Raw genomic sequence first — 14,321 nt, forward strand, 5'->3', positions numbered from 1 at the left:
AAATGTTATCTGCGTGCTCTGTACTAATTTTGATTTTCTTCGAAGCTACGATAAACTGACTCGAACCAACAATGGATGCTCATTATAAAATCACCGAATTCAATCGTAGCACACGGCCCTAATATCGCCTACAGGAAGCGCGAATACTTTTCGATTCTCTTTTGTTGTCAGAGAAAATGATGCAAAACAAAAGAGCAGCGGTTGCGCCACAGAGCAGTCTATAGGGCGCGTTCACACTTCTCAACGGGTCAGTCCGCGCTGTAAAAATCGATCGCGACAATGGAGAAGCCTCCGGAATTTCTCTTAAGACACATGGAACGGCCCGCTTACCTTCTGGGTCATTTCCGGGGCTGGCTTATCCTTCTGTTAGCAGCGTGAGAACAGAAATAACGTGATGTTATTACAAAGAACTTTAAATGTCACACTTAAATGCGATGAATTAAAGACGAAATCAAAAGAAACATATGAAGAAATACATAAATGGTTGCTAAAGGAAATGTATTTACATGCAAATAGTATAAAATAAGGGGTTCGTAAAAAAATCCATTTTGTCCAAAACCATTAAGAAGAAAGAGAGTCCTATCCACATTTTTCGACAGTGGCTGTCGGACCTCACCTCTGCAGACATGGCTCCTCTGCTGTCCGCGAAGCAGCGTGAACAGAAAGAATGAACATTAAAGAACATGACGAGAACTGTACAAGTTTTATCCGCCCCTGTCCTCGGGTTTCAATAAGGTGGAAGGACACTTATTTCCCGCGCAAAAAGGTCAGTGGAAGAATAATAATAAGAAGATTAAGGCTTTGACCGGGATGTTCTTTTGTTAAATCTTACGTGGTACCGCCTGATTCGACTTCTAATGGTTAAGTGAAGTGTTTTCTTCGCGGTACGGTCTGGATTCGTAAATATTATGAAGACGAGCTTCGTCTTCAAAGGGTTAACCAGCTGATTTTCGTAATGGTGAGGTGTAGTGTTTTCTTCGCGGTACGGACTGAATTCATAAATAATATTCAGACGATCTTCGTCTTCAAAGGGTTAATGTCGGGGCAGACGCGGAGGCTCACGGCTCGAACAAGAACCGCGTGCTCTGGGCTGCTACAAGCTACCGGCAGGCAAGCAACTGAAAACCCAGGCCAAAAATGGAGAAACAGACGGAGACAAATCAACAAAACTGTGACACCCTTGGCCGAACACGCCACGAGGGTGTGTTCCATTATCTCCAGCGTGACGCCCACGTAACTGCGAAACCAGATGTTTAAAACACCGCTGTGTTGCGGCTGACGGAGGACTTCGATTCGTCACAACCTAACCTAACCGGAAACGAACAAAACAAAGATTCACTGAGCTTCCGTTCACGTCCTGGGACCAATTTCTGCAACGCACACTTCAATGCCTTGTTCCCCCACCAAAAGATGGCTGTCTTCTTGGTTTTAGCGAACCAACATTTCCGACGTCCTTGCTGCCTCCATCATCGGGGCGCTTACAACCCAGAAGACAGCCATCTTCACACTCGCCGCCCTGACAATCCGAAACAAGAAACACGCACAAAGATGTGGTCAGGCAACAGACTTACGCTTAGCTGGGAGCACGATTTTCAAACAGAAGCAGAACGTTTAGAGGCAGCGTGCTTTTGTGAACACTGTAGTGAACAACCACCTTTCTGTGTCCCACGAGCAGGCCACAGCGGTCACCTTGCTGCTACTGTGCCAAGGGGTAGCGCGGTCACGTAAAATATTGTGACGTCACGAGCCCCCCCCCCGCACGCCCCGTAATAACGCCCACATCCCACAGGGCGATTCGGGACAAATGCCTCGCCCAGATCAACTCAAATAATGAAAGCAAGGAGCCAATAACGAACATGTTTTCTACCCCGACGGTTAACACTCCACAACCACTTACACGAAGACTTCTAACATCTACTCGGGGTTTCTTCAGTCACGTCATAACATGCTGAGATAACTTAAACAGACTACGATCAGTTCAATCCACAGCTTTCCCTCATCAACACACTTCAGTCTTTTTTATTCGCATTACATAAACTGCGAAGTTGACGAAGCGTCATTAAATAAAGGAGGAGTAAACCTCGGTCCACGTCTCGCTCTGATGTGTCTATTGAAATTTCTAGGCGATCACAAACTCAGCTCAACAGTTCGCCTATTCGAAGCCATGATTCCCGCGGCTGGTTTCGAACACATATTTCACGTTCTCGAGTGGGCGAGTATTAAGGCTTTGACCGGGATGTTCTTTTGTTAAATCTTATGTGGTACCGCCTGATTCGACTTCTAATGGTTAAGTGAAGTGTTTTCTTCGCGGTACGGTCTGGATTCGTAAATATTATGAAGACGAGCTTCGGATTCAAAGGGTTAACCAGCTGATTTTCGTAATGGTGAGGTGTAGTGTTTTCTTCGCGGTACGGACTGAATTCATAAATAATATTCAGACGATCTTCGGCTTCAAAGGGTTAAGACGACTGTCTTCTGGAATGGCAGACACTATCCAACGTTTCGGAGGTACTTCCTGCCTCCATCACCATCATCGACTTCATGATATAGGCAGTGAACACTAACGAAACGTCGGTTAATTTCTACAAAATTGCCCGGTGTTGTACACCAGAACATGGGATGTCTCCGAGATCATCGCTATTATAGCAGGATAATGTAAACTGCGAAACCCCCTGTAGTTTCCAGACCGAAAAGCGACGACTTGTAAGTGCGCAGTAGTTATTCTGAGACACACCCGCTAGGTCGACCAATCGCAGCGTCAGACAGCGCCCCCGTCCCAAAATACCCGCAAAACAACAAGGGCACAAGTCTGCACCTTCCTTTCCACAAACGAGGAATGGTGACCCGAGTCACGGCAGGGAAACGATTACATCCGGTAATAAATACGCGAACGTCCAGGTTCCGCCACAAGACACGGGATTTCATGACAACGCCAGTGACTGATCATCTGTTTCCCAAAATCAGCTGTAAGAGAGAGAACTTCCGGTAACCAACACTTCGTCAGCCCGGTCAGAATATTATTTTTTGACGTAAATACGTCTATAAGGAAGGGTCATTCGGAAAAAGTGTAACCTGGTTACCTAGGGAACGTCGTGTTTACTCGGAATTGTTGTTACCTAGGAAACGTTACATTACTTTACATTACATTCATCTGGAGCCGGGATAGCTCAGTCAGTATAGTGACTAGCTACGGGCTGGACGACCGGGGTTCGATCCCCGACGGGGGCAGAGGATTTTTCCTCTAGCCTCTGCGTCCAGACCGGCTCTGGGGCCCACCCAGCCTCCTATCCAATGGGTACCGGGATCCTTTCCCGGGGGTAAAGCCGGCCAAGGCGTGATGCTGACCACTCACCCCCATCTAGTGCCGAGGTCAAGGAAGAGAGAAGCTATACCCACCTCTCCCCCCCAAGCGCCTACATGGCGTATAGCGGGACAAACTTTACTTTACTTACATTCAGCTACCACAGACCCATCTTAAGCGTAACTAATTCAAGTTAAATAAGCAAAGTCTTAATCAAACTTTACTCAATTGTAAAGCATGTATAAAGGAAATATTTAGAATAAAGCCAATATATAAACTTCCTTTCCGTATAGACGTATTTACGTCAAATTCTCCGGAACCGTGGTTCCACTGACAACTTTTTTAATCGACGAGACACTTCGTGCTAGCGGTAAGCAGAAGTAACCGTGAAGTGCACGCAGCCAGGGCCCAAACTGATGTCGTAAATGAAACTAATTACGTTACGTAAGTGTGCTCCGCGTTGCGTCACTCTTGCGCGCACTGCTGAAGAAATTGCGTGGTGCCAGGCGGAAGGGGGGGAGGGGAATGTCATGTGGCCACAATCGATACATACACTCCGATCCTTACTACGTCTCAGAGTGACGTCAGATAACATGAAAATGGCCGAAATTTGGAAACTTCTAAAACGGGCGAACATTCCAATGCGACCAATGACCTTTTAGACGTCCTCTGTAACATCAACGGGCCAGTCAGGGGATTGCTACGTTGTGTCCACGGGACCTCAGAAATCCCGGTTGGCATGGACGTTACAAAACGACGTTTCTGCTCTACCCTTTGAAGACGGGCGGTAACCATGCGTTTCAATTTCTTCAACATTCAGTAAATCCTCCAGTAGCATCAACCAGCTGATCGTTGGCATGGAGACGATTTTTCCCCCCTTGCGGTAGGACCTCGTGTTTTTTTTAATAATTACCTCATACAGTTTGGTCCTTAAAAGGATTCAGCGTGAAAGTTGACGAACTCCGCTGCTGCTGGCTAACATGCCAGAGTGACTGACTAAATCTGGGTCTCCGTGGCCTTATGTAACCCGCACGTAACTACATAAAACTGGCGACTTGAACTACAACATTTCTAGCTATCCGTATTCTCTTTCTGCAGAGGGATAATGACCTTGAAAAAAAAATAGATCTCTCCACTTCAGACACGGTCCGTCGTTCCGCGTGATCCTACGACCTTTAGAACGCCCGTTCCTATTAAGACGAGCTGTACCCGAACATCGATAAGAAGAGTCAATTGAATAAATATTTACTTGGATATTATCCATCGTCTAGTAAAATATAAAACGTAAAAAACGACGTTTCGGAGATGGGACTCTATCTCCGTCTTCAGGTTCCTACACAGTTGGGCCCACTAGATACAGCTAATCCCCATCTCCGAAACGTCGTTTTACGTTTTATATTTACTAATAGAGTCCCATCTCCAAAACGTCGTTTTACGTTTTATATTTACTAATAGAGTCCAATCTCCGAAACGTCGTTTTACGTTTTATATTTACTAATAGAGTCCCATCTCCAAAACGTCGTTTTACGTTTTATATTTACTAATAGAGTCCCATCTCCAAAACGTCGTTTTACGTTTAATATTTACTAATAGAGTCCCATCTCCAAAACGTCGTTTTACGTTTAATATTTACTAATAGAGTCCAATCTCCGAAACGTCGTTTTACGTTTTATATTTACTAATAGAGTCCCATCTCCAAAACGTCGTTTTACGTTTTATATTTACTAATAGAGTCCCATCTCCAAAACGTCGTTTTACGTTTTATATTTACTAATAGAGTCCCATCTCCAAAACGTCGTTTTACGTTTTATATTTACTAATAGAGTCCCATCTCCAAAACGTCGTTTTACGTTTTATATTTACTAATAGAGCTAATCCCCATCTCCGAAACGTCGTTTTACGTTTTATATTTACTAATAGAGCTAATCCCCATCTCCGAAACGTCGTTTTACGTTTTATATTTACTAGACGATGGATAATATCCAAGGAAATTTTTATTCAATTGACTCTTCACCATCGTCAAGAAGTTTTAGATTTGATATCGATAAGAAGAATCTTACGAGTATTCATTCCAATTTGTCGATCTTCAATTGTTCGTATTCACTGCAGTGAAATATTTATGACTTAAACTGTTGCCAAGTAACGAAACAGTGGCAAACACATTCCACTTCTGCACTAAAAACCTCGGTTACGATCGCCTAGCAAAGGAACAGAAGGTCAGATGGGCAACCAATGAAAGGGAGAAGTTAATCGATTCTATACTTGAGGCTAATCGGTCTCCATAAATGGCGTACCATTCGCACATTTGCCATGCAGTCCTATTTACATTCATGTACACACAGTAATGGTTCGAAGAGGAATTATCGCTTCCGCAGGCGTTAACCGACTGCTTCTTCAATCTAGACGCGACGCGGTGTGTTTTCTTGGAGGTAGGGGCCGAAATAAACGTAAGTATCAGTGCAAATGCACGATAAACACGAGGAAAGAGTCCCGAAGAATCTATCAATATGATGTCCAGGACAGCCCACCCGTTACACAAGCAAAACCATTTAAAATAGGCACAATGGATTCCTGTGGCCTGAAGTCAGGCGGTGGCGTGGAGCGGGGGCACCTCGTGACGCCTCCGAATCCAAAAGTAGCGACGAGTGGACGGCGCCAACGTCTGACGTCACAGGGAAGTTCTGGCTGTCAATGGACAAGTTCTGTGGCATTCTTGGATCTGCGAGGGCTCTGAACCTGATCCCTGTACGACTAATCGATATTAGACAAACACATCCTTTACCCAAACATCACCGCCACGGCGGTTAGAACGCTGGTCTTGTAATCCTGGGGTCTCGGGTTCGATTCCCGGCGGTGCCCGAATTTATAACTTGTGTTGGGCAAGGCCGTGGTCTAGGCAACACGGAGTTTTCCTCCGTGGCATCCCAACAATTACTCCATTCACACACAGAAGAAGGCAATGGCAAACCACTTCTGGATCATCTGCCAAGAACGTATATGAACAGGTCCCAGTCCGAGAAAAGGATGGAAGGATCCTGTTCATATGGACCTGTCGTCAGACAGAACACTAAATAAAAATACCCCAACATTCAGCTCCGTGGCAACGTTTGAATGGTTAAAGCTGTTTATGGAAATTTTCGTTGCCTGTGCTGATAATCCACGCGAAACCCATAAATACACTAAATCTGTGGGTAAAATGCAGTTACTGAACCTTAATGCAGGTGGTACATATATTTACCACCATGCTTGTATACTAATCTATAACCACACGCAAACATATTTCAGTACAGTACCGTTCGTTTTCCCCATCTGGAACAAAGAACTTTATACAAGCAGGTGAACGTATCCCCGAGTTCAAACACTACTTTATGAGCAGTGGCCTTACGATGGGCTGATCCCCACCAAAGAGCTCACACCACTTCTCTAAATAACAATTCATAAATCCTGTACTACGAGTCTACACAAGAAACGCGGTGCGCCGTGACTCCGCGGCAACTTCTCTGGCGTCTGTGTAGTGCGGGTCGCCAAACACCGAGGGGAAGGAGTTCTGAACTACGGTAAAGAGTTCTTTAAACGTCGATTGTCGTTCAATCAGCCAAGAAACGTCGGTCTTTAAGAAACCTCAAGGTGTATCACCGTGTTTACGAAGGCGAGAGACACTGAGCCAGCTGAATCCAGTCCACGCCATGTTTCCTTAATCGAGGTCTTTAATATCGTGTCAGACGGCCTCGACGCAGGCAATTGGACGCGATACGTCACTGACCGGCACAGGAAACAATACATTGACCAAACCCAGACGACGTGGAGGTTATACAGTGTGTCGCAAAATGATGTAAACACAAACTCGATGAAGGGAATAAAGGAATTTTAATAACTAAACCACAACAAACGTCGACACAGACACTTAGTGAATTGGCGACTGTCAGCTTCGTGACACAGTTGACAGCGGTGAGAAACCGAGTGACCACCACCGTATTAAAAATTTGTATACACGTTTCTGGGACACTGTATATTCGCCCACAGCAAAAACGACATAAAACAAGATGCCCTGGTCCCTCGCATGACAACTGATGCACACAAACCACAAGCTGAATTCAGAATTCTGAATCATGGGACCTGGACCCAACCCAAACTTTGGGGCATCCGCGCTTATGGAGAAGGGGCTGGACTGTAACTCGCTACAGACGGCCATACGTCGAGTTACGAGCTTCACACGAACCAAACAACGCAACGAAGACGGGCTGGAAACCGTATTTTCCCGGGACGATGCGACCGGACAGCAGAAATCAGAGGGAGGCCAACATCGACGTCGGCGAGAAATCACAGACATCCCAAATGTAACCAATTTACTCTGACGAAGTCAGAGCTTGGGGGCGTCGAATGAAATACGTGACAACTTAAAAGAAAAGCCTTGAGTGAGACCGACATTGAGAGCCCGGAGTAAATATCGACGAAATTCAGCTTCAAAGCGTAAATTACTGTTTTGCATATAACGTACGCACACAAAAATAATACGCGTTCCTTTATTTGGACACGTCTCGAAATTTGACCGAGCTTTAAATTCGCGCATGTCCAATTCTGTTCGCCCTGTCATACACAGAAGAAACTAGTTCCGTGAAATCGGTTTCATGAAACGTAAGTTGCCCAAATGTTGGAACACAAAACCGTCCATCTCAGTTTCCGGTCACTCTTTTCGGTTTGATGGAACTGTCGCAGTCGAACTTCGGGGGGCGGTAAAAAGAGCGTACTCACATGCTGGCGCGTAGACCGCGAGTCATCGCGTGTGTAGATGGGCGCGTCAAGGTCAGTCACAGAGGACGATATGGAGGTGTTCCTGGAGCGCCCGGATTTATCCGGTACTTGTAACAGCGCCAGCGACTGTGCTGCCGCCTCTGGACGAAGCGGATGGTCCTCCTCGATGTAGCCTACTCCGTAGTCTTCCTGGTCCATCCCTTCTGCAAAGAATCGATCATCAATCAGTTGCGCCTTCGACACAAGAAACCGTTTCTACAGAATGTTCAAAAAAACCACGCAATACTTTAGACGTACAGCACATTAGTAATTTTTTACGGTACACGTGATATACAAGTGGAACTTCAATTTCATGGACAGTTTGTATGCCTTCCATTTGTTTCGAAAGATAACGAGTGGCAAGAAACACCGTCAACTTTTTTAACAAGACGCTCGCCTAAACATTATTTAAGAAACCAGTCCGTACCGCAAAGAAAACACAACACTTCATTACAAAGATCAAGTGGTTAACTCTGTTTAAGGCTGTAATCCGTGTTTACTCTGAGACTGCACTCACATGGCTGGGGTCGTCCGCTAATTCGTAATAGTTTGTATCGGGGTACACTGAATTCACAACACAAAACCAAACGTGTTTCAGAAACCAAGGCTGGATGCGTCTGCGGCTGTTGTCAAGAACGTGTGGAGATTCGTCTACAGAGACGGAGTTACCTTTATCTCTCTTTCAGATATAACTCGCTGTGGCCAGCAGCGGTTGAAAAAGTGCCAAAGCGATAATTGAAGTCGGATGGAAATAGACAAGACGTACGGCCAGACTTCGTGTTACAAAACTCCTTCGTCTGATCAAGAAGACCTCTGCTATTACGGAACTACCAGATTCAATACTCGTCTGAACAAGGTTTAAGAAATCAGTCCGTACCGCGAAGAAAACACCACACTTCACCATTACAAAGATCGACTGGTTAACGCTGTTTAAGGAAATAATCGCTGTTTACAGTGAGAATCACACGAAACTCATAGATACAGTGCGTAGGCGTCTAGATAATATTTAAAGATTCAGTCCGTACCGCGAAGAAAACACATCACTTCACAAATATCAACTGGTTAACGCTGTTCCAATTAAATAATCGATGTTTACATTTTTATCATACAAAACCCATAATGCATTGGGGGGAAAAATGCACTCTCGACTAATGTTAAAGCTGGTGGTACATACAGTTACCACTCAGCCTTCATGAGTTGAGATCTATGTTAATGTTATCCCACGTTACGTCAAGGACTTCCTTTTGATGTTTTCAAATCAGAATTTTATGTAGTTCTCACGTCTCGTCCTTTTTATTTAATTACCCGAATGAACACTGCATGAAAACACTCCCACACTTCGTAATTCTCTCCACTCCCCAGGTCTGCACACGACTGATACACTTTTCTATGACGAAGAACCACTAGAAGGTCCAACAGTCTACTACATACAGATTCTTGCATCAAATTACACTGGCGATAAGATACATATTTAAAACACTTATTACAGACGCGAAAACGGGCATGCAGAAATGTATTAACCAAATGAAACACTAAAATACGAAACTTTTTTTGAGGACTACGCAAAGTTCTTATCAGATCTCATCTCGTTTTCGATGGTGCGTGGATTTTTTTATAAACCAAACAAATATTAATTCAACGAAGAACGGTTGTAAGATTATGTCGTTTTTAATTAGAACTCTTCCTGCAGACTCCACGCATCAGAAATAAAACAGCATCTACTACCATCGTCACTCGTTACAAGAAACAAATTAGACACGAGCAGAACTCATGACATCACGCGTTCACGTTGATCAATTTCTGTATGAGAACGCATTTTACAGTCATCTTCACGGCACCAAATTAAGTTTCTAGAAAACTGACTCGTGAATCCTATTATTCGATTTAAGCATAAATGCATCTGTGGAAACAAACCTAGACTACTGACGCAAAGCCGTGAAATGCCAGCTCACACGTTCGCGACCAGTAAGCGACTTACGATGTCCGAGGGCCAAAATAAGCTCGTACAGGATGCTCCGCAAACGAGGTGCCGATACGCGCTGGATCAAAAATAAGATCTCACCACCAAACTTTTAACATACGACAACTACTGCATTCCGACAAACACCTGAAGATCTTCGTGTGAGGCGCATATAATCTCATTGTAATTACGGACATGGAGCTGAAAGGGTGTTGAAGTGTGGACACGTCAGTGCCGAGTGCCCGGTCATTTCAAGGACACAATCATCGTTCGTAATGCGAACTTATTTGTAATTACGAACCGTCTTTAACTTTTTACAACCCACTCGTAATAACACCACATCTCAACGGGATGTTGATTTAATAACGCTTTCTCAACTACAGAGGATATACAAGTCTGTGACGTCGAAGGCGAATGGAACTGTCGTGACAAGTTCGGGGGGGGGGGGGGGGTCGAAATTTCGTGCTACGATAAGAAAGTTTTAGGCACATGCCCGATACGCCACTGATGCAGACCTATTTATACCATTCAAATGACGACTTCTAACGGAAATGTGAGGCAGTGGCCATGTCGGTACGTCTAATGTGTTCTGAGCACAAGATGAAACCATAACAGGAAATGTCTGTCTGGAACTACTGCGCAGATTCCTATAAAAGAATTATCTGGGCACGGACTAGAGATCTTCAGCTCTCCATGGCTACAGCTCACTGACACTGGGAGGGAACCAATATCTTGTATCTAACTATAGCACTACGGTCAGGGGTCTATGAGGGACCCTAACGTGATCGAGGGGGCACATTATCACGTCCCCTCGATTGCATAATCCATGGAAATGGTAAGTTGCAGTTCTCACCTTGCAAGAGAGTGTGATCCTGACTGGCATGTCTTCCGGAATCAGAGTTCGCTGGAACACAAGAAAAGCAATTTCTCATTTCAACTTTCCTTCGACAGGCATCGCGCACTAACGGTTTACACTGAAAGATACGAGGGACAGATTTTTGGAGTGCAACACATGAAGAGTAGTTTTATACCAACGTACCTAACAACAGACGTTTGTCCTCCTCTTGCGCTCAAAATCCAGTCGCAACCACCGCGCAAAAGAGAAACAAAAAGTAGGCATTAGAAAAAATTACAACTTACTAAACACGAACACAAACGTAAGTACCAAAACACTGTACGCACCTTTATTGCTGAGAAGACGACGGACCAGCGTTCCTGTATCACAGAGTAAGGCAGTAGCACGCTGCGACGTAATATCGACCGAACGACGCGTCAGTGCTTAGTGCTACAGGAGATAGCAATGGTCTGCATCCTGAGTATTCAAATGCTTCCTTGCCAGTAAATTCAATGAACTTTATTCAACAGCGCAGCCGATCTCTTCTGAGAGCAGTGACGACGTCCACTTGCCACCGAAGGAAATTTAAACACCGGCACCACACAGGAAAAAGAACCTCTTCGACCACTATTTGCTCCCGGGGTATCAAAGAAGAAGAATCTGTAGGCGGTACACTGGATGTCTTCTGGTTTCCATGGCTACAGATTAATGACTAACTCCGCCTTCCACGTCAAGCTCATAACCTGGGCCATTTACTGAAGGCGACCAAATGTTCCGCCAGGTACAGCAGCTTCCATCTTCAGAGTGAACAACGTCGTCACTCTTAGCTTTATCCATAACCTGACGATGACTGCCTCCTGGGATAATGCATAATCACCCCGAAGATGCACGCAGTAAGCACCTCTGAAATGTTAGTCGATTTCTACCAGACTACATGGCACGACATCTGAGAAAAGAGTCGCTATCCTCACACTTGACGGCGAGAAATCATCAGTTACTCATCGCCTGTTTCATCAAATGACACGGTGGCTCTCCGCCTGACAGCATCTCGCCCTCACCACCCTGAAGATGACCACGCAAATATCTGCTGAAATATAGGAATATCTTCGACGCTCGATGCAGTTTATCGATAACGAAGGCGTCAATCTGCTTCCGAGTTACAACGAGCCCCGTCTGATACTACAACTCCCACACGTCCCAAAACACCAACACTTTACAGTTTCATCAGAAATCTTTACACAACGAGGCAAGCCAACAACAGCCTCGTTGGTATATCAACGCTCTGCAGATGGCAACACGGGCGCCTGACGACTGGACCTTCAGTCCACCAGAGCAGAGTCCCTTAAAAGTCAACCTAAACTGGAACCAAATCGAAACAACGATCAACGGAACCTCCACTGCGACAGCCCCGAAGCAAAAATTAAAATATACGAACAATTCGGCTAGACCAAAGGCAAAGAAGCGAGAATCTCACGACTGGTTTTCTAATTCGCGTAAATCATAAATAAGTTAAGAGACGGCACTACTATGCAGCCTCTAGCAGTAAGCACTGTGGTCGTCAGTCCGAATGCCGCTGTTTAACAATATTCACATTAAAGCTTTCATTACAAAACTTAACAAAATCACAAGGCACTTTACATTTCACAGACTCAGTCCCTATTTACATTAGTCGTAATCCATTTCATCCAAAGACGCTGCGAAAGTAGCGTGACTGCGCATTCGGATCCCGAAGACAACGCGGTGGCATTTCGTCACTGCCGACCGGACCGAATTTCAGTCACACGCGAGTTTCTGCTCTGGTCCATCATTTACCGGAGCTCTCGTCCAATGAGCGCGTTATTACAGTCTCGACAGGGCAGCGGAAGACGTGATCAAACCAAGCAGGTTAGCACAGAGATCAAGACACGGGTGAGAACGTGACTGAAACTGACGATGTTGGGCGCCGAGGCCTCGCAACGACAGACCAGATGGACGAAACGGTACGTTAAAAGATTTTCGGTTTCTCACCGAGTGTTTTATGTCAGACTGAGCTGAACAGGTGACTGAGTACACACGATGGATGAAAGGTGCATGTAAATTAAAAATTTTTGCAAGAAAAATGGTATATGACAGCCACACGCCAGAGTGGAACGAGCGCATTTAAATGAAATGGCTAGAGGACCAACTGCCCTATTGAGACATATTGAACGTTCCTTCAGTTTATACTAGTTCGTACCCACGGCCAACAGAGTTACCAGACAGCGCTTACTTTGTGCTGTTTGCTCAACTTTTACAACACGGAGACCGTTCAACTAATGAGTTCCCAGAGTTAAAAAATAAATTAATTATATAATGAACTAAGCAATTAGAAAAACAAATGTACTTCGAAAATCTACGTTAGTGATACAACCAGATGAAGGTAATGTAAAAAAAAAAATCAGTTCTTTTCTTAAATTTGCAAACTATATAATTTTCTTCAAAAATCGAAAAACCCAGCGCATAGGATTGAAGCCCCAACATTTAATAAATGTGCACACTTAAATGCCTGACAGTGCACGAGATAAGTTGATATCATTAGGGTACGTTGTCGACACAGCACAAATTAAACACTGTGCACAAATTAACGAAGCTAATGTAAACAGGGACAACCGTACAAATTCAGCGGGAGCACCGCAGCTCTGCTCCGCACGTAAAATACTGTACGTCTCCGAAAACTAGAAATTCCTGAGTTTTTCCTCAGTCTCATCAACCACAAATCTCATCACAAAATATAAATGTACAAACTGTCACCAGCTTTTAATTGTACCTTAAATAGAAAATACCTTGTTCGTAAAACAATACTACGTAATCTATGACAAAATCTGATTTAGTGGCAGTTACGTATTTTTAACATAAAACCCAAAAATGAGGTCTCTTGCACGTTAAAACTATAATAAACACAACAATCAGTAAGACAATAAAAATGTTTAACATGACTAAATGCAAGGCAGGCCAACTTATATTCTTCGGATTAGTCACATCACAGATCGCATATCACAGTTTGTGCTGCAAATATTCTTTTACTGCAAGGCTAATTGAGATGTGATGACTCCCAATCATTAGGAATAATTATCTCATAATTTGCTTGGGCAGCTTCAAAGTAAACTGACTAAGCTACGTCCAGTCTCACGAATTGATGCGCTACATCACAATCGGGCAATAGATAACTAAATTTCTAAACAGTCTAAAAGGCGGTGAAAGAATCCGCCGTGAAAAGCAGACACGAACATACAACATTTGTAAGTCACAGGCACACAATTGCCTTACGATGAACACAGCGCTTCGAAACAGCACTGGCACCATGTCTCATTTAAAAAGGAAATTTAAAATTCTAAACTACGCATACAGAACGCAGTCTCATGCGTAACCACTCACAGACTTTGTAAATTATTGTATTTTGAAAAGGATCAAAACAA

General features: G+C 44.3%; 1 protein-coding gene across 11 annotated transcripts in view; it reads right to left on the bottom strand.

Annotated features, from left to right (window-relative positions):
* The window catches only part of LOC110827291 (solute carrier family 2, facilitated glucose transporter member 1), a 48,151-nt gene extending 33,970 nt beyond the window's left edge, over positions 1 to 14,181 (bottom strand). For 2 of the 11 annotated variants that reach the window (XM_022058818.2, XM_022058816.2), the window contains exons 1-3: positions 8,054 to 8,253; positions 617 to 638; positions 331 to 363 (exon numbers count right to left, since the gene is read on the bottom strand). In XM_022058818.2, the coding sequence (XP_021914510.2) occupies positions 331 to 363; positions 617 to 638; positions 8,054 to 8,079 (81 nt within the window). In that variant the 5' untranslated portion in view covers positions 8,080 to 8,253. The other 9 variants (XM_087346132.1, XM_022058819.2, XM_087346131.1 and 6 more) reach the window with 8 other exon arrangements.
* Between the last annotated feature and the right edge of the window lie 140 nt (positions 14,182 to 14,321).

Source organism: Zootermopsis nevadensis, unplaced genomic scaffold (genome assembly GCF_977971745.1).
Source record: "Zootermopsis nevadensis isolate Lab colony 2312 unplaced genomic scaffold, Znev_1.0 Znev_ptg000010l, whole genome shotgun sequence".
NCBI lineage: Eukaryota > Metazoa > Arthropoda > Insecta > Blattodea > Termopsidae > Zootermopsis > Zootermopsis nevadensis.